The 26,448-nt window shown below is 44.7% G+C and overlaps 1 protein-coding gene across 8 annotated transcripts in view; it reads right to left on the bottom strand.

The window, feature by feature from the left end:
• The window catches only part of ZFAT (zinc finger and AT-hook domain containing), a 110,923-nt gene that overhangs the window by 16,072 nt on the left and 68,403 nt on the right, over nt 1-26,448 (bottom strand). For all 8 annotated transcript variants that reach the window (XM_060277597.1, XM_060277598.1, XM_060277594.1 and 5 more), the window contains 8 exons: nt 25,887-25,974; nt 24,309-24,458; nt 21,661-21,834; nt 19,121-19,209; nt 11,738-11,876; nt 4,160-4,278; nt 1,533-1,650; nt 431-561 (listed from right to left, as the gene is read on the bottom strand). In XM_060277597.1, coding sequence (XP_060133580.1) covers nt 431-561; nt 1,533-1,650; nt 4,160-4,278; nt 11,738-11,876; nt 19,121-19,209; nt 21,661-21,834; nt 24,309-24,458; nt 25,887-25,974 — 1,008 coding nt within the window. The remainder of the gene's footprint in view (nt 1-430; nt 562-1,532; nt 1,651-4,159; nt 4,279-11,737; nt 11,877-19,120; nt 19,210-21,660; nt 21,835-24,308; nt 24,459-25,886; nt 25,975-26,448) is intronic.

The following is a 26,448-nucleotide window of genomic DNA, read 5'->3' as shown; positions in this document are numbered from 1 at the left end:
CCCCCCATCATGAGCTGGAACCGTCCTGGGAAAAAATTGCATGCCTGATGTCTCTTTCACATGAGCTGCTAGTTGCGCAATGCACTAGCATAATAGGCTCGCAATAAATATTTTGACGTCATCTTTCGAAACCAGCCCTTTTTCTCCCCACAACTTTATATACAGGAATAATGAAGTTGATTACATTCTGTTTTGGGCAGAGAATTCACACATTCCGTAATGCCGAATCCAGAAACAAATGTGGTTCAAGGTAGCGCTGCAAGGACGGCCTAGTATTGAGCTGTCTGGCTAAACAGCTGTGGTCTCCAGAAGCTTAGAAATATTAACTATTTATTTGCATACAACAAATAGCCAAAGGTATCACTCCTTCTGTCTAATGCGCGCGCACACACACAAACACACAGACACACACAGAGGAAAGAGTTTTGACCTGCTTCACGACAGTAACAGTTCCTGGGGCCATGGCAACGACAGAGGCGACGGCAGCTGCATCGTGGGGCTCCGAGCCCAGCTCTATGATTTGTTGCAGGAAGTTCACAGCCGTGGGGTCAAGTCGCCCCCCTAATCGGAGAGAATGTCAATATGAGAACCAGGCCGGCATCAAAAGTAACACAAACTTGCCAATCTTCGCTTCTGTTCAAACTCATCTCCTTTTGCTTACGTTTCCGCCGCTGCACATCCCGCCATGCCATTGCAGCGAGAACTTCCCCCGCTCACCCCTCGTTCAAATCCCTCTTCGTATTCTTCCCTAGTTCCATATAGAATCCTGTCTTCTCCCCTCACCACTGGTCTGGACATATGCTTAGAAGCAAGCTCCGCTGGTGGCACTGAGTTTGCTTTGGAGTGATAAGAGCTTACGCCCTAATAAACTGGTCAGCCTCCAAGGTGCCAAATCTTTTGTTCCATTTATCTTTGGTGACCTCAGTAAGTCATCAAATCCGACTGAACGGGCTGCACTGCTGTCACCTGACAGCATCGGGCCCAAACCTGGCAGCTATAGGCTGACATTGCCTGGAGCGGGCTTCTGCCTGCCCCCCAACCCCACCTCACCCTCTTCACCAGGCATTAGTGCGGTTCGGACTGCTCTGCCAGTTCCTTTTCAATGTTAGAGCAGAAGCAACCCGCCTCTGTGCTGTCCCCAGTTGCTTCAAGTCTTTGCAGGATTTGGGAAGAAGCTGTGTTGGTGGCAGCAGGCTCCAGCCAATATGCGTTTCTTTCCCAGAGTTGCTCCGGACTTGGCAACTTTGATGAAACAAAACAATACGCTCACTATTGAAGCCACTTTTGTTGACAACGTAATGCTGGTGTAATACTGGAACAGAAAGTACCAGTTCAAATGCCCTCTTGACCATGAATCTCTCTGGGTGGCCCTAGGTTAGCTACTCTCTCTTGTTGTTACTCTACATTTGCAACTCGTACTGTCTTACCATGCAAGGATTACTGAGCTAATATACGGGGACTCGTTTTGAATGCTCAGCATTTATACACTGCTTTTGCGAAATGCTTGTTTCTCCTTAAAGATAACGTTTTACCATTCTCCGAGGTATATCGCAGGTCCTGTAGAGCAGCAACTGCGGCCTGAGTTCCTTGCATATCTTCGGCTTCCGTGATATGGAGATACTGTGTTTCTTCAGGAATTTCTCCTTTGGGCTGCAAAAAGAGCCAGTGATCGGTGATCAAAGGGAATTAACTGGCAGAAGCACATCACAAAGATGCCAAACAGCTATTGCAGTAAAACTATCGAGGAAGCACCGTATTAAGTCCATTCATTCTGAAAATTACATGCATGAATTTTACATGTATCTGAAGAAGTGTGCATGCACACAAAAGCTCATACCAATGACAAACTTAGTTGGTCTCTAAGGTGCTGCTGGAAGGAATTTTTTTATGCATGATTCTTACAGTCACACCGATAGTTGGAACTAATTTTCAAATTATCATTAATTCATAATTTACACTTCTTACGTACTCTGAAACCTTTATCTTATTTACCTTTGCAGTAGCTTGGGATGAATAAAATATCCACTTTCCAAACGGGGAAGCTAAGGCTGCGATCCAATGCACGCTTTCCTGGGGTAAGTCCTACGGAAGGCAGTAGGACTTACTTCTGAGAAAACATGCATAGGATTGCACATCACAGCTAAAAAACAACACTTTCTTCAAGCAGGGTGGATAAAAATCAATGATTTTTTTAAAAAAATCAAAAAAATCGGATTTTTTTGATTTAAATCGGATTTTTTTGATTTAAATCGATTTTTTTGATTTAAATTGGATTTTTTTTTTGAGGAAAACATATTACCATCCAAAGGTTATTCCATCATGAAATAAAGATTAGTTTTTTAATTTTGTAGTATAAGGTTGTATATGTTTAATTTTGGGGGTAAATAAATTCCATTAATCCATTCACAATGTCATGCTCTTCCAGAGGTTTTTGTAAGATTATTGGGCAGTTTCTCTGCCTACAAGATATTATCACAGGTGCTTGGTTTACTTTTGCAGTTCTCAAAACTGAATTTGACTCAACAGAGATCACATGCCTCTTCTTCACAGCAAAAATGTTATAACATGAACAGAGTTGAGAAAAAGACCTTAATCCTATTGTTCTACAAACCTATGAATACAGAAGCAACCCCTTCAGTGCTAAGTTTCAAGAAGTTCAGTGAATAGAATAGAAACAATATTTTTCTGATTGTTTGGAGTGGACAGTATTTAAGTTTTTCATGTGTAGGCTGGGCTGACAGTCTAAGTTTCTTAAAAAATATATATATTGTTTTTGTTTAGCCAAATTAGTTAACAAACATGGATGTTTGTTTAAGCAAATAACATTTGCTGAAATGTTATTGTTTCAGTTGAATAAATCTATTTAAATTGTTATTATTAAGGTAATGATTATTTTTCTCCTTCCTAAGTACAACAGTAAAGTTGTCCAAATATGAATGATTAACCTATTAAACTGGGGATAAAAAAACTAATATGAAAAGTTGTTATTCTAAAAATCTTCATCTACTTGCATATTAAAGTTATACCAGCAAGAATTAGTCTTTATGATTTAAATCAACTATGATTTAAATCAAGCCTTACTGACTAGTGATTTAAATCGTGATTTAAATCAGTTTGATTTAAATCAGTTTGATTTAAATCAAATCCACCCTGTCTTCAAGGCCATCCAATAAACCTAATTTGAATCCAATTCAATTCAGCACTCTATAGAGATTTTGGGAAATTATTAAAATCAGTTAATTTCAACCCTCTGCAGACTCAGAAAATTTCTCTGACTTTCCCTTTTGCTTCTTTCCCCATCCTAGTAAGACACTCAGTAAAAACATATAGGTCTACTTTAGAGGCTCCAAAACCCGGGGGGGGGGGAGAGAGACTGCATCTGGTCAGGCCACTTTTGGCATGCAGGGGTGTGTGCCCACCTGTCAATCACCTGGTGCCATATGACACCAGGCAATTCAATTTCAAAGCAACAATCAGAACAACACACTCCTTTGCAGCTGCGGCTTGAATTCAAGCCAGGGTTGCAAAGATCCCCAACGAAAGTGGAATTTGCAGCTGACAGCAAATTTGAATTCAGAACCAACAGCAAGCCTTGCTGTTGATAGGGACCAGCCCTATCCACTGAGTCTAGGGCTTGCTGATCGGAAGGTTGGTGGTTCGAATCCCCGTGATGGGGTGAGCTCCCGTTGCTCAGTCCCAGCTCCTGCCAACCTAGCAGTTCGAAAGCACGTCAAAGTACAAGTAGATAAATAGGTATCGCTCCGGCGGGAAGGTAAACGGTGTTTCCATGCGCTGTTCTGGTTTTGCCAGAAGCGGTTTAGTCATGCTGGCTACATGACCTGGAATAACTGTCTGTGGACAAACACTGGTTCCCTCAGCCAGTAAAGCGAGATCAGCGCCGCAACCCCAGAGTCATTTGCGATTGGACTTAACTGTCAGGGGTCCTTTACCTTTACCTTTAAAGGGCAATGGGGGGGAAAGGAGCCTTTTGCCAGATAGCATACATCTCTGCATGCCTACGCAAGAGGCAGTGCATTTTTTTAAGCTCATAAGGCAGTTTATGTCATCATATTCTCATTTGATTCCAATTACATCCCACACCTTGACCCTTCTAGAGAAGCTCGAGATTTCAGGGCCAGCTGCCATAGCTTGACTTTACCTCCCACTTTGTCTCCCCATCATACTCGACCAATCTGAGTCTATGTTTGTTCTTGAGGTGTCTGTTGAATTCCCACTTTGTACCATACACGAAGTTGCAAACTGGACACTTAATACCACCTGAAGGAAAAGGGGGAGAAAGGGGGGGGGGAGAACATGATGAACTCCACCAGCACAATCTTTGCCTCTCATTGATAAATTAAGGCTTATGCATGCCAGTAAGACATCAGCACTTTATCAAGTTTCCCAGGTTGCAACTTTATTAAGTTTAATAGATGATTACTTTCCGATTTGCACAAAGCAAAATTTATGCACCTTTAAACAGCAACACATTGTCACTTATATAACTACTATGTTTTCACTACTGATACTGAAAATACTTTTGGTTTTTTGTTTTCCGGCAGCAGAGTATTTCAGGTGAATTCTGCATGCGTGCGCACATGCAAATTGTTTTGTTAATTTTTAACTAGAAACACGGAAAATGAATCTACTACACACAGAGTTAAGAATTTGTTTTTAATATATTTCCTATTTCCATGCTCAGAATCTCTGGCAATTTGAACATATTTTTTTTAAAAAATTGCTCCTTGATTTTATTTATTTTTTTGTCCTGATTCAGAAGAAGCCCTGAAATCTTGCTGTGAAGCCTCAGGGTGGGGGGATGCACAGCATGGTGGGAAATATTACTTTGCACTGAGCAGCAAAACAAACCATAGCCCTGAGTTATGGAAGCTTGAGGAATTCCTTATTTGTGATTTCTGATACAGACACACCTAACCCACTTGTCCCAACCTACAGCGATTTGGGGCACAGTCACCATTCAGGCTTTCCTTTTTTCTGATTTTGCAATGCAGTTTTTTGTTTGTTTTTTGTTTACTATATTCTTGAAATGTGCATACGATGTGTATTTTGGGATTAATTACATTTAGAAATGTGCATTTGATTATTATGCAGATTTTAAAAAGAAATGCAGCAGTGGCCACTGATCCATTCATCCCTATTCTAAGGTATCTCTCCTTTTTTAAAAATAAATCAATAAATCACAAAAATCTTATGATATCTTACTGGAACGGCATGGTGAAATGGTCATTTGCAGCAAGCAATGATCAACAATGAATGTGAAAAACCTGGGAAACGGTTCCAGAGCAGTTTTGTAGGGCGTTGGGCATGGGGTGAAGGGGACAGAAACATACCGGAAAAGACTCAAAACTGAAAAGAGATATCAGAAATAAGAGCCTTTTCTGTTTCTCTGCTATCCTGTCCCCAACTGCTAAGGGCTAATAATCACACCAGTGAAACATCCACTGGCTCACTGTGAAATTGGCTCACCATGTGGTAGCTGCCAGTACATGTCTTGTGATCTTTCCTGTGCTCCTGATTGCATGAAGGGCGGTCTACGAGTGAACTAAATAACTACTGCATACATAAATGGTGTCTCTACATCCGAACTCCACACGCTTTCGTGCAGTGGCAAGCTACCCTAATCTCGCAGCGGTGTGTTGGAGAATTTGCCACTGGCACATTGTTTATCAGTTGCAGAAACATCTTTGCACCAAATGCAACATGTTTTCCCTCTCCAAGCCAAACTCTTTCGAGATGGGATTTCATCAACGCGACGGAATGGAGTAATTTCCTCTATTTCATTTCATAAAACCTCATTAAAGTGAGGTTCATTTGCTGACATTTATTAGTCTTCAAGGATTTCCTAAGTCCTGCCTATTATTATTTTTAACCGCTTTAGACAATGCAGGCTGCTTGGTTTTATGCAAAACTGGAATAGCTTCTCTGTGAAATGTGTTAATATGCAACACTACACAGCTCCCTAGTAAGTACCTTTGGCACAGGATAGGAGAAAGATACCATCAGTTACCAAATCTGAAATGAAATATTCATTTCATATCACCCTCTTAATAAAAACTCAATTAGACGCAAGACCTTCCTCTATTTCTTTTAAATTAAAATTACTGTAACAATAACACCCTGCTAATTAAAATGGGCACCTTTGTCACTGTGACTTTAATTAAGGAACAACAAATGGAAGCATGCAGTTGAGCCAGTAGCAGAAAACTGTGCGACAGCTAATTGACATCACAGCTAAAGAAAATTAATTTCCATCCAATTCATTAAATACTTTGGCAATGCAGAGAGGGGGAAAGGTCACTGAATGACATACCTTATCTGCTTTTGACACCCGTGCATGTAGTCAAATCATATTGGAGGATTTCATATTTCTGAAATGCCAAAGGAGCAATTCCACTGTTGACCCCCCCACCCCCCTGGACACACACACACACACACACACACACACATTATTAATGCACTAACTGGTCGCTTGGAAGTGACATTTAGTTTCTATATTGCATTAATAAGGGGTCACAAAATGAAAAGAAGTCGCAGATAACAAGCAGCCAGAAAACCCCCGAGGATCTGTGTGCTACTGATAGTATGGGAAAACGCTCATTTTAGAAGGCTTCCTATCTTCAGCTTCCCACGGCGAACCTCCTTTGGCGTCTTACGGTCCTTGAGTTTAAGCTACAGCATCAGGACAGTAGCATAGGGGAACTTACTGGAAAATACTTCCATTAAGCACTTTTCTTGCTAGAACTACATGGAACTGCATGCCCTGGGCTATTTCCTTATCAGTGGTTACGGCTCCAGATCCTTACAGTTTGTCTTTTAAAAATGCAGGAAAGTTTAAGCATCAAAATAATTAATAGGTTTTGCTGAATGGAGCAGCTCACGTTTAAAAAACAAAACAGCTTTGCTTCACTGGGCAAATCTGGCTGAAGTTTACAGCCTATATTCTGGCCACAGCACCTTCTTTCTGGCGACAGGGAGGCCATGTGGTTGGCTATCTCTGAAGGGTATTTTAGAGATAGCTGGGATGCCCAGGCCCTGTGGTTAGTTCATTTTATCTACAATTATAGTGGGCTCCTGTCATGGAGTGGCTGGATGCAGAGGAGGGGGGGGGGGGCTACCAGCTGGGGAACCTCCAAGGGAACCCCCAGGGGAAAAAGATTCAGAGCCAGGGGAGTCAGTGGTGGAATGGCGATGAGTGGTCAGAGGGAGCAGACTGGGAGGAGGAAGGGCCGTAAGCAGAAGAGGTGACAGGGTTTGGTGAGCAGGAAGAGGCTGTGGCAGAGGGCAATTCAGACTCAGAGGCAGAAGTGGAGGCTGGAGGGGGGGAGGGAGGCGCGAGACAGAGAGGTAGGTTGCTGAAGAAGCCAGGGAGCCTCCCCCTCCTGCCGAGACCAGCTCCCTCTCCCCTGGTCTCCTAGAATGCGCCGAGAAATGAGGAGGGCAGAGCAGAGGCAGGTTGTGCGCAGGCACAATTCGCAACTGCTTGGGAAATACCTGGGAGAGGAGGAGACTTAGGAAGTGGTGGGAAGGCGGAGGCCTTCAGTCCGTGCAAATGCCTTCTTGGAGCAAGACCAACTGGGGAGAGGTTGCTGGGATCACTAGGCCTGTGCTGTTTTGGTTTCTTGAAGACAGACTTAACTTCACTAACACCGAGCCCCCCCCCCTTTTTGATTTCTGACCTGCGCTTGCCTCCAGCTCCTGACATTTCCTTTCTTTAGCTTCTAAAACAAGTTAATCTGGCTACTAGATAAACATTTGTGTATCATGGGGGGGGGGGAATGTAAATCCAGCATGAATTCTGAAGGCAGAGATACATTCCTGGCTTCCTGTGCAGATACCCCATTTCCTAATGCCAAGTTGTGAAGGTTCATGAAGTGGAAACTCCTCCCCATTCCATCAAATGTACGGCTTGCCCTGTTTCTATACAGTGGTGCCTCGCTAGACGAAATTAATTCGTTCCAGGACTCAATTTGTCCTACGAAAAATTCGTCTAGCGAGGCACCGTTTCCCATAAGAATGCATTAAAAGTCAATTAATGCGTTCCTATGGGCTCCGGGGGACTGAGCTTCGTCGGATCCGGCTCTGTCGGGCGAGGTGGGGGAAAGGTGAAGGAACGATCCTGCGCCTTTCCCCCACCGCCGCCAAGCCAGTACCTGAGCCGAAGACAGCCCGCCCGCTTGCCTTCGCCGAGAAGGCGCCATTGCCACCAAATGCCGGCTCAGTTGGACGGGGGGAGGGAGAAGAGGACTCCGCTTTCCCCTCACCCCGCCCGACACAGCGCGGATCGGACGAAGCTGTCGGTGGCAGGGGGAGAGGAACGAAATCGTGCACAGATCTGTCCTTTCTGTCGGTGGCAGGGGGAGAGGAAGGAAGGAAGAAAAAGGGCTGCTTTCTCCGCTAGTTCCTCTTTGTGTTCCTCTGGTCTCTGCCGGTTGCTGGCGGAGAACAGCGGAACACAAAGGGGAACCAGGTGCAGCACGGGCAGAAGGCAAAGGAAGATCAGCTGACAGGCGCTGACAGCTCATCTTCCTTTGCCTTCTTCCCTTGCTACAGCTGGTTCCCCTTTCACTAGATGAATGCCCTGATTTTCTAATCAGAGGTTTTTATGGCCACGCTTCGCAAGACGAAGCGGTGGCCATAGAAAACCTCGCCGTATAGTGAGGCAACCTCTGATCAGAAAATCCTTTCGTTAAGCGAAATTTTCGTCTAGCAGGGCATTCGTCTAGCGAGGCACCACTGTACTTGCATTCTTGGCTGCTGTTGCACAAATACGTTTGTCCATGGGAAAACAAACATGGCTGCCCATGCACCTGATGATTCACATGCCAACAGGGATAGGAAGCAGTCTTATTCCAGGCCAGATCATCAGTCCATTAGCTCAGTACTGTCTACAATGACAGACAGCAGCTCTCGAGATTTCAGGCCGGAGATAACAGGAACTGGATCTGGGGCCATTTTAATGCAATGCACGTGCTTTTGAATGGATGTGCAGCCCCCCTTCAAAGTCCATGCTGCAATAAATGCATTTGTTTCTAAGGTACCGCAGATCTCTATCTTCACTGCGGTTTGGAGGACTCAAAGAAACTAACATCTGGGTGCACTCATTGCGATGCTTTTGTCCAGGGGTTGGCAAGGCCTACCGGGCATGGGCCGGATCACTCCTGCGGAGATCCTCCGTGGGTCGGACCAGCGCAGTGCGACACCGAAAATCGCGTCTGCGCATGTCCGCAGCACCAAAAATCATGCCTGCAAATGCCCAGACGCCGAAAATCATGCCTGCACAGAAGCAATTTTTGGCGTCTGGGCATGCACAGAAGCGATTTCTGGCACCGCGGACATGAGCAGGCATGATTTCCAGCATCTGGGCATGTGCAGAAGCAATTTCTGGAGCCGCAGAAGAGAGTCCCCACGCCGTGCTGGTTTAGCGCAGTGCTTCCGGCCCATGGGCCTTAGGTTGCCAACCCCTGCTTTTGTCCTCCAGTTCCCATATTTGCAACAATGGAAGGGGGAGGGCAGACAGCATTTATTCTGAATGCATTTGGCTTGTGTCACTGTTTCTGTGTTGTTGGAACATGGGTTAGCACTTCCGATAAACGTGAATTCTTTGCAGACATTTTTTTTTAAAAAGCTATGAAAGAAGAAAAGAATAATTTGGAAATGCTTTTTAGAAATGTCACGCTTGGGAGAATGATGTTTTATTCATTATCTAGAGCGGCTGTGTTAATCTGGCATCTATTCTACTGTTTTAAAAAGCGAATTTTGAAATCCCTGCAAGATGCTTTTTAAGGAGGGGGAAAGTTCTGCATTTTGTCATTCAATATGGGGATAAACACTTGGAAACCATCAAAAATAAAACAAGGGAGTCAACTTCTACAAACAGCTCAGCATCTCCCAGCAAAAGGCAATCAATTTTGGCTTCCTTTTAATTCCCCACTTGCAGTAGAGTTACATGCTTTTCAATGTCCTGAATCCTTGAATACGTTTCATACTTCAGAAGCTACTGGACTGGGCTATCAGATTTCCAACTGCACAGCAGCAAAATGTCCCTTAAGAGTGCAGTGTGCACATCTCTTGCAATTGCATCCAGATATTTTGTTGTTCGGCAAAACCCACTTTTAATTAGATAGGGCCCGGAGTAGTGAAAAGACTCCTCTCGAATTCCTCCCCCTCCCTGCTTCCTCTTTTATCTTCCCAGGCTCTAGTGAATATCAAAACAACAACAAAAAACCTCATATAGCAGGAAGGGTTGAAAAATGCTCAGGCACCTACTCTGATGCTCAGCTAGTTATTTGGAAGTGAGCTGAGCTGATTGCAGTGGAACTGAGAAATGTATGCAGGTGCCATGTACAAGAGAAGAATGCTTTGCGGGAGAAACGCTAAGCGTTTAACCAAGCAGGATTTGACCCACAGGCCGGTTTCACAAGTGACGCAGAGGAGAACTGGCTAGGTTAAGAATGTAAGAAGATGGCCTGCTGAATTGGGCCAAAGGCTCATCTCTAGGTCGGCTTCCCATTCCCCACAGTGAGAAGAATATCCTGAAGCAATGAGCAGAATGTTAGGCTTGCTTGCTCCAACAGATGCAGATCAGATCCTCTTTCCTTTTTCCTTTCTTTCTGATGGAACTCATATTTGGGGACTTCCTTGGCTTTTTTCTGGCCCACATAGGACCAGTCTGGATAATTGGCCTGGTAAAGATTTGACATTTTCCTCCCCAGTTTTTGATTTCAGTTTCTGTTGAAATGAGGCTGCATTTGAATGTTGTATTTAATCTTGTTTTTAAGCTGTATTTTAATCAATTGTTTTATATCCGTTGTTAGCCGCCCTTGGCTGGGGGGGGCAGGGTATAAATTTTATTATTATTATTATTATTATTATTATTATTATTATTATTTATTAGTTCATCAAATCTAAGCTGCCATCCTGTGAAACTGTTTCTGCAGAAATCAACAGGAGTTCCAAGGGGTGTGTTCGACCATGTCCGTCTGTGGACAGAGAGCTACTGAATCCATGGGATGCTTCTGTGAGATGAAGGGGGGCGTGCATGCTGATTTTTTGCAGATCTCCCCTTTCTCCTGCTGTCCCCTGCACTGTTCCAAAATGTCCCCTGCCTCTCTTGAGCTAGTGAAGGGGGGGGAGAGCTGCAGAGGAAAGGGAGAATCAGCAAAAATGGCCTCCCCCCATTCTATAATAACAGATGCCTTCTGCTGAGCTGGAAACTGATGGACAAGGAGGGAGACAACGGAATGCAACCCCAGGTAAATACATTCAGGATTGGAGAGTCCAACTCTGATCACAGCTGCACAGCCAGTTTTCAAAATAGGGAAAAAAACCAACCCTTTTCTCAAATACAGCAACAGCTTTCTTCCTTTCAAAGTGCCTTTGGCATCATTCCCATTAAGAGAGAGCCAAGAACTCGTTCGGTAGGAATTTAAACCTGCGCCGATCCACAAGTGGATGTTGGCTTCCCTCCAGCTTTCATTCATATGGATTTTCAACTCGTACACAAGGTTTGCTACAGGTTTTTTCTTTCATGGAAGTGATGACAGTGCCTCACACACACAAACACACCAGCACACACACCTGGGAAGACAAAATCCCATCACTGTCCACCACTCAAAAGCTATGCCTGCCGCAGCATACTCTCTGCAAAAGAAATTTAATTGTGTCTTAATTCAAAGGAGCAATTTTTGTGCGACGGTTTCAAAATAAGACAGGTCACCTTGCTGGAGAAGGGCTTCGGCGGCAAGCTCTCCAGAGCCAGCATTAACATACTCTTCATCGGGATGCTTCCTGTTGTAATGTCTCTTCAGAGAACCAGATATGTTGCAGGAATAATGGCAGTGGGCACACCGGAAAGGCTGCAGAAGGAGAAAGGAAATGAATTAGCCGCATCTGTTTCCTGTCTTCAGAACTTTACAGAAGACCTACGCTTCTGGCTTAAGAAACAGCAAGATTCAAATCTATCTCAATATGTATAATAGCAAGCTACTTTGTTCCATTAGGTAATGCTTCTAGAGCAACACATGCAAGCCAATGTCTTAGCAATGCCTTATCTCCAACTGTATTACATTTTTATACCTTGCAAAGTTTCACAATAAGGCAGAAATTCATTGGCACCAAACAGCTCCGCGAAGTATTTATGTGTCGTGGCTGCTAAGTCCTCGTCTCCTCCATAAAAAGATGGATTGGCAAAGCAAGGTAGCATCACTCACTCTGAAGTTGCAAAACAAAAAAACAAAAAAAACCACCCACAACTGCAGAATTTCCAGCTACTCAATAAATTACACTGCATTAAAATTAATGCCCTGTACTAATTTAGTGACATGCTTCTCCAGGCAGACGGGAGGAACACAGAGCTGATGCCTCATTCAGAAATGACTAGCAAAAGAAATTGATGGGGGAGAGGGGACATGCAAAGGCTGTGCACAACTCTGCACATATAAATTGCAATTACCCCAACTGGACATTCAGTGGAATTCCTCAGCCTCCTGCACAATAAGAGTGTGGCGCAAGGACAGAGCATCTGCTCAGCATCCAGGCTTTCTGCTCCCTATATCCACATCCCTCGTGATGAAAAAATGTAAGACAAACACCCTCCATCCCTGTTTTGCATGTGACTTGGACAGGCAAATGAGCAAACAAACATGGCTGCTCCAGTTGCATCTTCTCTGGCCCTCCCTAGAGCAATCTTCACTGAGGTAGCATGTCCTCTAATTGGCTGGTGGACCATTTCCTCTGTATGTTTGGTTGAATGTCTCCCTGCGATAAACAAGGCCTGAAGTAAGGAAGACGAGACCTCTCTGTTCCTGTCTCCTCAAATTATACACTATTTTTGTACAGTTTCTTGTTCTCAAGACTTTCTTCTCCAGACTCGGTCTGCACTATTTAAGTGACTTTCCTAGCAATGCTGAGAAGAAGTCAGTGATAATGTGAAGAGAAGAATGTGATATGGTCTATTTACTGATCAGTATACTGGTTTCCACTAAAAAAAAATCATTGTCTGGGAACTATGAAAGCTCAGAAATACTATTTTCCCCTATCCGAACAGAGGTACTCAGTCTCCAGAGCTAGTCCTGTTAGAATTGCATCGTACGCTTTGTAAAAAATTAATCACTTCACAAAAATCAATCAGTACAGATGTCCTACAAAGTTTCCTTTAGAGACCTCAAATAAATCCATGTAAATAGGTTTCCTGACTAGAATATTGAACATAGCAAGGCATTAACATTCCTGAAACATGTTTCGGGTGCACAACAATGCTGAGAAGCAGTTGTTCATATTCCCATTTTAACAATGGGGAATTGAGGCTGAAAGGTAATTGGGGTAAGGAAGGAGTTCCAGTCACTTCTCTTTACTAGGCCACATCAGAAACAGCTCCTTGTGCATGTGGTCAGGACTCAGTAGTCCTATCAGAAAAATATAGTTGGCTCTGTGGAGTTTTCACACGCACAAAAGGGTTAAAAGACTGAAAAATATGAACACTGCTCCAATAAAATCCGTCTTTCAGTGTGTATCCTGCAAAATGTGTGTGGAAAGGAACTATCAATATCTTCAAAAGGCTATTTCTTACAGTCACAATACTGCCTATTATTGAAATATCATAGTTGCCTGCTTGGCTATTTAACAATAAAAACTACTTTGACCTTTAAATGGTCTAAAGGTCATAAAAAGAATATCTTTGGACCGATTCTGTATTCCAGCTTAGATGCCTTAGCAACAACAAACAATTCACAGAACCACTTGCAATGTTACAGTGTGATACAGCTTTGGTTTTGGATGTGGGGTGTTCTGGTCCAACTCCTCATTCAGGCATAATGATAACAACAACAACATATTACTTATGAGCTGCTTCTGGCCACTCTGGGCGGCTTCCAGCATAATAAAAGCACGGCAAAACTGTCAAATATTAAAAACTTCCTGATACAGGGCTGCCTCCAGATGTCTTTGGAAAGATGTGCAGTTGTTTATCTGTTTGATGTTTATCTGTAAGAAGCTTTCAAGGTAGCTTTAGACACCTTTTACAGTGCAAATTACCTTCAAAGTTACTGGGAGGCAAACCCAGCATTTGGAGAACCTTGAGATACCAAGGTAACTGGCATGTCTAGCCTTGACCTAAATGTTGGGGACCTTGAGGAGCTGGCAGGGCTCCTTGAATCCAATGCTGAGAATTCCCTTGAGGGGACCTCCAGGTTGATACCCAATAGTGAACTTCTGGAACCACAAGGAGAAGGTGAAGCAGCCCCTAAGCCCTCAATATCACGGGCACCAAACACTTTTAGGGCCAAAGAGCGATGGCTCAGTATGCATTCACAAGACCCGGTGTTGGCAGTCTACTTGTGAGTAAGTGCTGCCCCCCCCAATACACCTTCATTGGCAACAGCTGTGGTTTGGATGTGCTTTTGGAGGCCTGAGTATATAAGACCTCCCTTGTAAGTCTTCCACTGTCGAGAAACAACACAGCTCTGTGGCTTCTAGTCCCTGGTGGCAGAAGTTGCCTTGCTTGAACTCCCTGTGATGTTGACCTTTTACTGTTTCCTGGCCTTATCTCTGGATTAGGTTGGTGACTCGATTGACTCTTTGTACCTGACCTCTGTTTGGAAGCTGCTGCGTCTGCAACCCTTCCCTGGTTGGTGAGTACTTAGGTGAAGTGCATCCTTTGTAACTGGGACCTTAGTACCCGAGGGCATCCCTGTGGAGAGGCACTAACCAGTAATGCATCCAACAGTTGGGGAATGGTAGTGTAGGGGGGAGGGATTACAGAGAACCCCCCCCCTTCATCAGAAGCAGCTCATCTCCAAGCAGTCATGAGAGCGAGTGGTCTGAAGAGGTGAGTCAGGAAGCGGAGAAGGAGTGCCAGGGCTCTGGCAGCACTAGAGAGCCCCTGCTCCATAGGCAGGAAGAGAGAGAGGCGGAAAGAGTGGACAGGAGTAGGGCAGACAGAAGACCAGTACCTCTGACGCCGGAACTGAGAAAGAGAAGGAAAGGGAGGCGCTTCTCAGTTCTGAGGCTTTTATGCTGGTCAAAAACGCGGAAGAATTTAGTGCAGGAATCTGACTCGAGCGGGTAGACATGAAATGAGCAATCCGTTACACTGTAAATAATGTGCACCAATAAAAACGTCTGAAAGACAAGCATGTGGATGGTCGTTACTCAAGAGTAGTCACAACAAACCCTGACAGGTAGGTACAGTGGTACCTCGACTTATGAATAACTCTACTTACGAATGTTTCTACTTACGAACGGAGCTCCGCCCGCCATCTTGGATGCGGTTTAGATAGGGTTTTTTCGACTTACAAATTTTTAGATAGGGTTTTTTCGACTTACGAATTTTTAGATAGGGTTGCTTCGACTTACGAATTTTTTCTCGCAATGCATTCCTATGGGATTCAAGTTACAATTTATTTATTTTTGACTTACGAATGTGCATTCGGAACGCATTAAATTCGTAAGTCGAGGTACCACTGCACTGTTTTTGTCCGGACTCCCTGCCTCAAGCCTTGAGAAGGTAAGGGCAGCATGTGCTGGATCAGGCTGCCCAAGAAGAAACGGCAGAGTCTTCCATGGTATGGGTTGTGCAAGTAGCTCTGCTCAGAAATGTACAGGCAGAGAATGGATTAGGAAGACTTAGCACAAGTGGTGGCACCAAGGCAAAAATCAACATGCAGTTTCGCAATAGGCTCTAAGCAGGCTAAGCTTCCTCCACTCAAGATGATCAATACAGTATTTAACAAAACTGGTGCCCAGTCCATCTTCCTTAATCTATCTTCCTCATGGGAAGCGTCTCTGTTTTCTATCTAGCTGGACAGCCTAAGTAGGCCGTGCCACCGTGCTCCCAGCCACCATCAGAGAATCTTAAAAAAAATCAACTGTTTTGCCTCTGCATAACTTTGCTTCCATTTCTTTGCTACAGGCATAGGCAAACTTGGCCCTCCAGATGTTTTGGGACTACAACTCCCATCATCCCCAGCTAACAGGACAAGTGGTCAGGGAGGATGGGAATTGTAGTCTCAAAAACACCTGGAGGGCTGAGTTTGCCTGTGCCTGCTTTACTATGTATGGTAAGTTTGAAGCAAATCCCAACTGAGTTTAATGAGCCTTACTCCCGGCAGTAAGGCTGTTTTAATGACTGTTGTAGGAACCCATCGATCCTCCTTATCTTTCTGTACTATTTGACCATTTGTTATTTATTTCCCTCTGAACATCCTTCAAACTGCACCAAATTCTATTGAAGGATATTTATGCCTAGAAATGTAAAACAACTGTCATTCTGAAGGGTAGGATTCTCGATCATACTTGAACCAAAATTAAGAGGAAGGGTTTCATGCAATTTTTAAAGAATATATAAGCATGCATTTATTATTTATAATATTGCATTTTTAAGGATGTCGAGGACGCTGGTAAAAAGAGAAAAGGAACACAGATGTAGTAAACACATAAATAAATACAGAAATGCATATAAGGTCATGGAGAGACCACACGCGGCACAAAGTGAGGGATTGTTAAGTACCTGCTTGGTACTACAAAGTCCACGCATACATTTTAATCTCTTTTGTTCAATTTATCACTTGCGATAGCTCAAGGCCATATTTTAAAAAGAGGGCTTGGGAACCTTTTCCTACACCGTGCAATGACTGCTGGGGGCAAATGCCAAATAGGCAGGGAAAAATATTTGACTCTCTGAACTGTAGGCTATATTCCATTCACACTAAAGTAGGAGCTTTCTGCATGTGTGTACACACCCACCCACACACCCACCCAGACAAACAAAAGCACTACCACAGAGCCACAGCTGCTAAATTAAAATCTCTATCGTACCACTTTAACAGTCATTGCTCCCTTCCCTGCAAGGAATTCTGGGAGCTGTAGTTTAAGGGTGCTGAGGGTTGTAAACTTCCTCCCAGAGCTACAGCTGCAAGAGCGGCTTAACAATCAGTTCTTTCTGGGAAACTCTGCAAGTTGTGTCTCTGCAAGGGAAATAGGGGTTTCTTAACAAATCTTGGCAACCCTGTCAAACTACAGTTCCCAGGATTCTTTTGGGGGAAGACATGGTTGGTACAACGCTGCTTTTTAGAAGGATGCTGTGTATGTGGCCAAGGACCCATTGCAGCAGACAAAAGCACTTGAGGGCGACCTGCAGCAAGGGTAGCGAGGGCTGTGGCTTGGGGAAGAGTCTCAAGGGCTTGAGAGACAGGCCTAGATAGGCTAGTGCAGGCATCCCCAAACTTTGGCCCTCCAGATGTTTTGGACTACAATTCCCATCTTCCCTGACCACTGGCCCTGTTAGCTAGGGATCATGGGAGTTGTAGGCCAAAACATCTGGAGGGCCGCAGTTTGGGGATGCCTGGGCTAGTACCATTTATATGTGTGTATCATTCAGCCTACTACTCTACTACTACTACTAAATAATAATAATTTATTATTTATACCCCACCCATCTGGCTGGGTTTCCCCAGCCACTCTGGGCGGCTCCCAGCACACGAAAACTTATACCAATGACAAACTTAGTTGGTCTCTAAGGTGCTGCTGGAAGGAATTTTTTAATTTTGTTTCGACTACGTCAGACCAACATGGCTACCTACCTGTAATTAGAAACATGATAAAAGATCAAACATTAAAAACTTCCCTAAACAGGGCTGCTTTCAGATGTTTTCTAAAAGTCAGATAGTTGTTTATTTCCCTGACATCTGATGGGAGGGCGTTCCACAGGGCAGGCGCCACTACCGAGAAGGCCCTCTGCCTGGTTCCCTGTAACCTCACTTCTTGCAATGAGGGAACCACCAGAAGGCCCTCGGAGCTGGAGCAGAATGATGGGGGTGGAGACTCTCCTTCAGGAATATTGGGCCGAGGCCATTTAGGGCTTTAAAGATTAGCACCAACACTATGAATTGTGCTCGGAAACGTACTTTCTATTGTTTCATCGAAAAGCCTCTCTTTCTCAGCCTAACACAATCCTCCACTCTCAGCCTTGCATCAGCCACTGCGGTACATTACGTCCCAGCCACTTAAATAGTTTGGTGCTGATAATCGGTTCAAATGACTTCAGAATTCGCCTTGTTCATGAAATTTCTGGCTTGGCGTTCTTCGTTTGCACCCTTTTAAACATATGCCAGAATGGTGACCAGATGGAATATCTGCCTTAGAAACTATACAAAATGCCCGTGTTTTATCATCTTCTATTCTGGGATGCACACAAGAAATGCCAGCATGTTTCTGTTTAAGGCGGACATGTTCATTCACTGAAACATATTGGTCTAATATATTGAGAGCAAGTGGCAGAATTACTGAAAAGAAAATAATTACCTTATCCTTACTGACATCCACAAAACCAATAAAATACAGATGGTATCATGTTATATGGTAACTGTAGCTAGCTGGAACTCTTTCTGTAAATATCTGACGGAAAGAGGAATCCCAAAAATGGAAACATGGAGAAAGTAAATTGCATAAATATGCAATCCTGGATACATTAACACATCACAAAAGATGTGTTCTTTTGAATGCCTGAAGAGGGTTAAAATACATCCTAATAATCAATGATAAAATGCATAACCATCATCATTTAGAATGTAGCTGCTTAGCCTTTGGGGGGGTTTGTTAGTGTTGCACAGGTTGTTTTGAGCCACAGCTTTGAAAGCTACAGGAGAGTCGAAGTTCAGCCCAGGGACCTGAGGCTTAAAGGCGGGAAAGTGAAACAAAACTTTTAAAGACTAAGGGGCAGGGGAGAGAAGTGTACAGAAGAGATATCTATCAAATCAGGTGAAATATTCAGCTGAATACCAGGGCTTTAAAGCACCCCACACAGTTCTAGACATGCCTGTGCCAGTATGGTTTGACTGCAACCTGTGCAGGCAAAAGTGGGTCACCGGATGCCATCGTGATGCCAGGTGATATGGAGGTGGGCAACCCCATTTGCCAAACTTGGCCCATGGGAGGGGGGAGAAGATAGAAGTTATAAGGATCTCTCTGGCTCCAGCTTCCCATGCCGATCCAGGGACCCTCTAACCTTGGACATAGTTTGCTGCAGTATCTCAACTGCTGCCATGTGTTACACTGCTTGGCGGCACAGCGGTTAATGCAGCCAAGTCACCAGCAACCTCCTTACCTTGAACGAAGCATGCTGTTCCATGTGCCTCAGCAGCTGTGGCTTTTGTGCAGCAGTATAATCGCACACTGTGCACTTGAACTGTTTCCCTGAAACCGAAAACCAACCAATTCAGATACAGATGCATTGCTCCATTTAAACAGAGGAAAACGGATATGAAGCAGCGACTGTCCTTTGCTTCAGACATCATTTCCCTGACCCTTAAGATTCAACCCTGATCTTCCTGAATTTGTTTCTATAATGTTGCTTTTATTTGTTTCTGAAGCTGTGATTTGCCCGTCTTTTATGATACGGTTTTATTATTACGTTGAGCTTCCGTTTACGCATCTTCCTTGATACATGTTTGGTCAGTTGCCTTCAGGGGATGAATTTGGGAGAATGAAGTGTCCTGAAGGAGAATCGCCACCTAAGGCAAGACCAGAATGATTTTGCCTCTCTTAAAGTCCATAGTTTCAAAGGTCTTTGGACAGTCTAAAAGGTTAATTAAATGTGACAGGGGAACATCAATGAGTCAGTTGTCTTGTAGGTTTTCATGGGTGGCAAATCAAGTTGGGGCAGCAGTGATAGGAGGTGTTTAATCCTTCCCCCACAACATTTTCCTGATCTAAACTACCCTCCCCAAATGGTGCTGTGGAGTAAGTTATCTCCGCCTTTCTCATAACCACTTCTCTGTGGCTTCTTTAAGCTTCACAACATTTTAAAATTGACAATAGGAGATCTCGACCACAGATGCCCTACACCACATCTAGCTTCACCCCAAGATATTCAAAAGTAAAGCCAGGGGCTTTAAAAAACTGTATAATTCCTGGTTTATGTACATTCGTATTGATACCTTAGATTCGCAGGACAAAAAACAAACACAAGGGAGTAACAGCCTTTGAATCCTGCTGGCATAAAAGGAAACTTTAAATAAACCTGAGTATGTCGTAAGTGCTGCAAGCAATTCTCTTCCCGAATGCCCCTTTTAACATTTCACATCATTTATTTATTTGCTTGACTTTATGCTACACAAGTCTGGACTGCAGAACAGTTTACAGCATTTAAAGCATCTGCCGTGTCTCTTCTTAGATGCTAAATCGGTAGCCCTTCTCTCTTCAACTCTCAGCTGTTTGCAAACTGTGGAAGACTCTCAGTATGATATGAGCATATTAAAACCGGCCCAGAGCTCTGTTTTACTCCAGCTCCTCCTTTATTACTACGGCAGAGAATTGCTGTTTGAAATCCTTTCAGCATCAGCTGTCAAAAACTTAAAAGGGAACCCCAAAGTGCAAGTTGAAAAGGCAAATCTATACTAACATGTCAAGTTTTCTCCTCTACATTCTAAGTTGTTGATGGATTTCCAGAGCAGCTTATGCATAAGGTTGACAGTTCCCATAAAACACGGTGGGGGGGAAAGGCTTGATGTTTAGAACGTTCACTGTCTAATTGAACTTAGAAGTCATGCTCTGTGCTTCATTAGTTACTGTGAACAGCAAAAAACTCGGACAGAGATGCATTCTGTACTGATGTGCCATTCTTGGCAAAAGCAAGGAATAGAAAAATGTTGGACAGGGGACTGCTGAGTTTGCAGGAACAGCCTCTCAGGAACAGGAAGTGGCTGGCCAGTTGATAGACAGAAAGTGCTAGGTGAATCTTTGGTCTAATCATGCAACTCTGACTATTCTTCATGCATATAATAAAACTTGGTACAAAACACGCTGCCTGAATTTAGGCATCCTTACAAAGCGTTGGAAAAGAAACAAAAGTGAGAGGTAACAGTGTGTGAGCAGATGGAATCTTAACACCTTGGTTTTGGGGGACCTTTTTAGATGCGTCATTGGGCAGGTGGTGATATCAAGGGGCCAATTGATTCACTCCATGCACAGGGCTTCTGTGTGGCGTGGCGTAGCATAGCACAAGTCTTTATCTCCCTTACCACTCCCTTGTCAATCACTTGGCATCAGATGATGTTGGTTGGGACTTCAGAGCACCACTCGGGTCTTGGGAAGTGCTCTGAAGCCCTGCTGATCGGCTGAGGGTTGAAGCCAGCAGCTATTAGTTGACAAGCAGCCTTGAAGTTACGGCCTTCTTCAGGGATTGGATGCATGAGCCAACAGGCCTGGAGTCGCTGCCTATCTGCTAATAAGTGTTAACTTCAGCCCAGTGGAGTTCCCAGTGCCATGACCCCAGTGCAGCTGAACCCAGCACACTTCCTCTCCATTTCCAATGGGAAATCAGGAGTGCCCTTTAAGACTTCCAGTTGTGCATCAGCAGCCACAACTCTGTTTGCCCCGCACCTGATGTTATATATCGCGCCAGCTGTGGGGCAGGTGGGCATGGCTTGGGGGAAATGACCTGGCAGGCCAAATCTGAACCCGTGCCAGGCCTAATTAGCCTTGTGGGGCAAAACTCCCCCACCCCTGGGCATAGGGTTTTCCACGCAAGCCATCCTAACTCCATGCAGCTAGCACTGCATTGCTCTGAGTCGCTGCTAGCTTGCAATTTCAAACGAGCAATATGATGCAAACCATTGCAGAAGGGCTTTGGGTGGAGATACTTGCCATCGGCTGTGTGGAGGAGCTTGTGGCTCTTCAGGGTGCCTTTCGATTTGAACTTCTTCCCGCACATATCGCACAGGTGGGTCTTCTCAGTGCTGTGGCGGTTCATGTGAGCCTTCAGGTTGCTCTTGCTGCGAGTGGCATATTCACACAGGGAGCATTTGAATGGCTTGATGCCTATGCAAAAAAAGAGAGAGAAGAGAACAGAAATGAAGAAAGGGCTGTCTGGAGATGACCAGTCAAAAACTTCGCAGGGATACGAGGAATGGCCACTTGAAGGTGATGTTCTATGACTGCTTCAGCCCCCTGAAACGCCATGTTGGGTAGAGAGAGAGAATTCTATATGCCCCTAACTGCAGACAGGGCCACTAGTATGCAGAATCCTTGCAACAAAGCTGTCCGGTGCGGTCGTTTGGGGCATGCCCCGGAGGGGGCAAAGGGTGCCCTCCCGTACACCACACACTCCAGGGGAGGAGAGGAGCGGGGAAGCTGTCACCCACTTTCCTCCTGCTCTCCGCTGCCGGGTTAGGCCTGAGGCAGTGGCGGAGCTGCGGCCAGGCACAAGTTCCACTGCCAAGGCACAGATCCTTTGCACGCAGAGCCTTGGCTCTGATAAAGGAGCCTGCTGTGGGGGTGCAAAACTGTGCCCAGGCTCACACCCCCTCCCCCAATGCTACCCCTCTGGCTCTCCAGGCCTCTATACCAGACATCCCCAGACTTTGGCCCACCAGATGTTTTGGACTACAATTCCCATCATCCCTGACCACTGGGTCTTCTTAGCTAGGAATCATGGGAGTTCAAGGCCAAAACATCTGGAGGGCCGCAGTTTGGGGGTGCCTGCTCTATACTCAGCTTGGAAACGAGTACACAAACTCCTCCCAGTCATTTCAAAACCATGTAAACCAAATGGATTGTTGCGTGTGCTCTAAATACAGCGCCAGAGATCACGTAGGGTTTAGACAGTGCATAGGTATGTTAATATGAATAAGAAGTTGGTTGTGAGTTGCTCTGGGTTGCCTTGGGCAAAGTAAAGTGACTAACAAATTTAATAAATAAGTACAGGTAATAAATAATAAAAATGAGACACTCTCTATGAATGAGCCAGCACTTGCTATAAAATGCTTTATTAACCCACCCACCCCCCGATCTTGGGTGATTTGGCAGGGATATGAGGCAGCCACTGGTCCTTAAGGTATCATGGACCCAAGTTAAGGGCCTTCTTCAATGAAGTCAATAACCTTGAAACTGGATAGGGGGTAATCTGCGCAAGCCTTAAACACTGGAGTTACGTCCTGGTGGTAGTTTGTCTCTACCGACAGTCTTGCTGCAGCTTTTTTTGTACCAGCTGAGGCTTCTAGACCAGGCCTAAGGGTAAACACAGCTAGGTCATAGCATCTTGCTTTTCTATGTGAAAATAATTTCTGGAGCTTGGAGAATATCCAGGCTTGAAAACAGCAGCCTTTGCACAGATGACAGTAATAATTTAATTTACCCTTTTGTGCGTGGATATTATCGGGCAGGAATACTCGCTGGACTAACTTGTGATTCATTAATTAAAAAACAAAAGGGATCCGAAATATTAATTACGGAATAACTTTTGACTTATCTGCTGAGGCAGAAAATCGCTAAAACGGGTAGATTTGAACTAGATGTGTCACAAACAACTGATTTACATAGACTTTGCTGTAGCTCCAATAGAAGATGCAGCAGGAGACTTCAAAAAGCTGACTTATGCCAGAGCTCTGTTTTCAGAGTACTAGAGCAACAGGGGGGGGGGGCAAGGTGGAAATATACTGCTTGCCATTTATCATGTCAAAGATGCTATAAATGAGAAATGCAATAAATAAAGTTAGCAGTGGGAATTAATGTAGAAGCCCTATGCCAGCAGGGCCCGTGCTAGCCTATTTTTCTTTTTTTTTAAAAAAAAAATAATCAGATGGAATATCCTTCCAAGTGATGTTTAATTACAGCATTAACTAAATTGGTCCTGGCAGATGCCACTTCTAAGGGGAAAAAATATTGTCTTTTACATGGAAAAATACGGTAATCTGCTTGCAAGCAAATCGGGATGGATGCTCTATGAACAGCCTGTCTGGAAGCAGCCTGAGTTTCCTAGAAAATTCTCATATGTATCAGCTTGGTAACAAGCGCCAAAATTACCGGTATGTATCTCTGCAATCAGCCAAGCTCGTGCCCAACGTATTGCTTTGCTTATCTTTGGGCCACATCAGCGAGGCTGAGAGTGTGTGGTGTGTGTGTGTCCTGTCTTCTGGGCAGCCCAGGAGCTCTGTACATGCTGTCCAGGGCTTGCGTCCCGTGGAGGTCACTTGGGCACTGCTAACACAGCCGTTTGACTTCATCTCCGAAGGAGCACGCCATTGTCTCTTGAGACAGACGGATGCCAACAACAGCAACGTGATGAGCAGCAGCTGTGAATTAAAATCTTTCCCCCCAGTTACCACCTTTCCTTCTGGGGGAAACAGCAGCTGCATGACATGGTCCCTAACCTCAAAGACCCCTCACCCGAAACAGCTGCTAGTAAATTGTGTGATGGCATTCCATGTGTCTAGTTGGGCCATAACCGGAGCATCGGCGTGTCAGGAAGTGATTGCAATTTTTAAACAGATAAGTGCTAGCTATGCTGCAGTTACCTTGATGGGCCCAGATGTGACGCTGAAGGTCTGATCCATTCTTCATGAAGTAGAAATTGCAATAGGGGCATTTCGCGGCTCGCTTTCCTATCAGCCCTTTTAGCTGAACTCTCCTGCCAACAATCTCGGAGATGGTGTTCATGGAAACCTCTGGAGAGAGGGGAGCGGGGAGGAAAAAGCACATGGGGGGAGCTTCAGCCTTCAGGAAACACATGACAATTAATTAGAAAACATAGTATTTAGATTGCTCCTTGCCACGTCCTTTCAGTAGGCTTCCTTTTCCTTGTTTTCTCTTCTCTCTCTCTCTGCACCAGCCTTCCAGTGGGGTTGTACAGTCTTAAGGAAACTGCTTCATTATTTTACAGCTTTTTCAAGGACTAGCCATTGCTTTTGTGTGCTGAGTTGCCCCCATGGTGACTTGCTATTTTTGTGACAAATTAAAGGCTGGTTGCGCCATTGCTGCAGAAATGGTTTTTTTGTTTTTCTGGCAGGGAGCACTCTCATGCGGCCAATACCAAACTGGGCAGCTTCGCTAACCAAACATTTATTAGCTTCAATGCTCTCTGAGAGGCACATAACATTTGCTTAAGGTTTCACCTGGGATTTCCAGAGGAGCTCGAAATACCCAAGCAGGCAGGTCATTAACAACGCCAAAAGGCCTGAGAATACAGATGTGAGGCTATAATCAACTAGAAATAATGAAGTGATGGGACCATCTTGCTGAGTCTCAATAGTGTGTAATAGTCAAGCTAATTGCATGCCTTTTAAAAAGATGCATATGCTGAGCGTATATTGCAGAGTTAGAAGGGACCCCGAGAGTCATCTAGTCCAGTCCCCTGCAATGTAGGAATCTCAACTAAAGCATCCATGACAGATGGCCACCCAACCTCTGCTTAAAAACCTCGAATGGAGATGATATAAAGCCCTGCAGGGTCATTGCCAGGGTTCTTGGGCAATGAGCTGAGAACTTCATGGGCCAAATCCGGATTGTGTGGTCAGGCCTCTCTTCAGAATTAAAAGGGGAAACGGGGTTGGCAATATCACTTCCTGTTACTGGCAGGCAGTATGAAGCCTCTGGCCTCAGCAGGGGTCTACTTGTGGTTTTCAGCTGCTGAAGCAAAGGGAAATGGTCCAGGCAGGCAAGGCAAAGGCTAGAGTAGGCACCCCCAAACTCGGCCCTCCAGATGTTTTGGGACTACAATTCCCATCATCCCTGACCACCGGTCCTGTTGGCTAGGGATGATGGGAGTTGTAGCCCCAAAACATCTGGAGGGTCGAGTTTGGGGGTGCCTGGGCTAGAGCATGCCAATTGGGTGTAGAGCCAGGGCCAAGCAGAGTTCAAAATAAGGCAAACAAGGTGAGGTGCGGCGCCAGGAGTTTGCTGCTGCTGTTGCTACTCATAGCCATGAGTGGCTCAGACTAAGGGACCATCTGTAGGATCAGGACTCTACAGGGTTGGGCCGCTGTTTTCCACACATGATAACCAGCATACACAACACAGCTAAAATCTATTGCTTAGTCTGGAGCACGGCTGCACTATTACACTACATTTAAGACCATTAATGTGGCTTGTCTTACCTGGGTGGTTTGTCTTTATGTGCGATTTTATAAGTCGGTCTTCGGTAAAAGATTTCTCACACACAGGGCAGGAATAACTCTTTTTGTCCTTCGAAGGGGGGAAAAGAGAGAGAGGGGGGGGGGAAGTGTCTGTTATCAGTTTGGCTGAGCTGATTGCTAAACTCATTACTCGCTGAGTAATATATGGCTCCCAACAAGGTGATAACTGGAAGCGTCGGATGCCAATTTCAGCTGGCGTTATGAAGAGCAAGAGCAGTTATCATGATGAGGTACACCGAAGGAAATACAGAAAATTAGGCTTCATTACAAAATAGTTTATCTCAGAATGATTTACAGCTTTTGACTTGAAGCGTGCATGCCTGTATGTTTCTGTAAACAGGATCTACCTCTCCAACTCAAGTACAAGCTGCATATGTGATTCAATCTACGTAAGCAGGAAAAATGAGGTGGGCTCAGCATGGTAAAACGGACCCCTTTTGTTTATTCAATTTATACCCTGCCTATGTACAGGTTCCTGAGCTGACTTTCTGGCTGTGGTTTTGAGTGCTTCTCTACTTAAAAG

This window comes from Zootoca vivipara, chromosome 8, assembly GCF_963506605.1.
Source record: "Zootoca vivipara chromosome 8, rZooViv1.1, whole genome shotgun sequence".
NCBI lineage: Eukaryota > Metazoa > Chordata > Lepidosauria > Squamata > Lacertidae > Zootoca > Zootoca vivipara.
The sequence above is the reverse complement of the archived record's forward strand: the minus strand, read 5'-3'. Positions and strand labels throughout refer to the sequence as shown.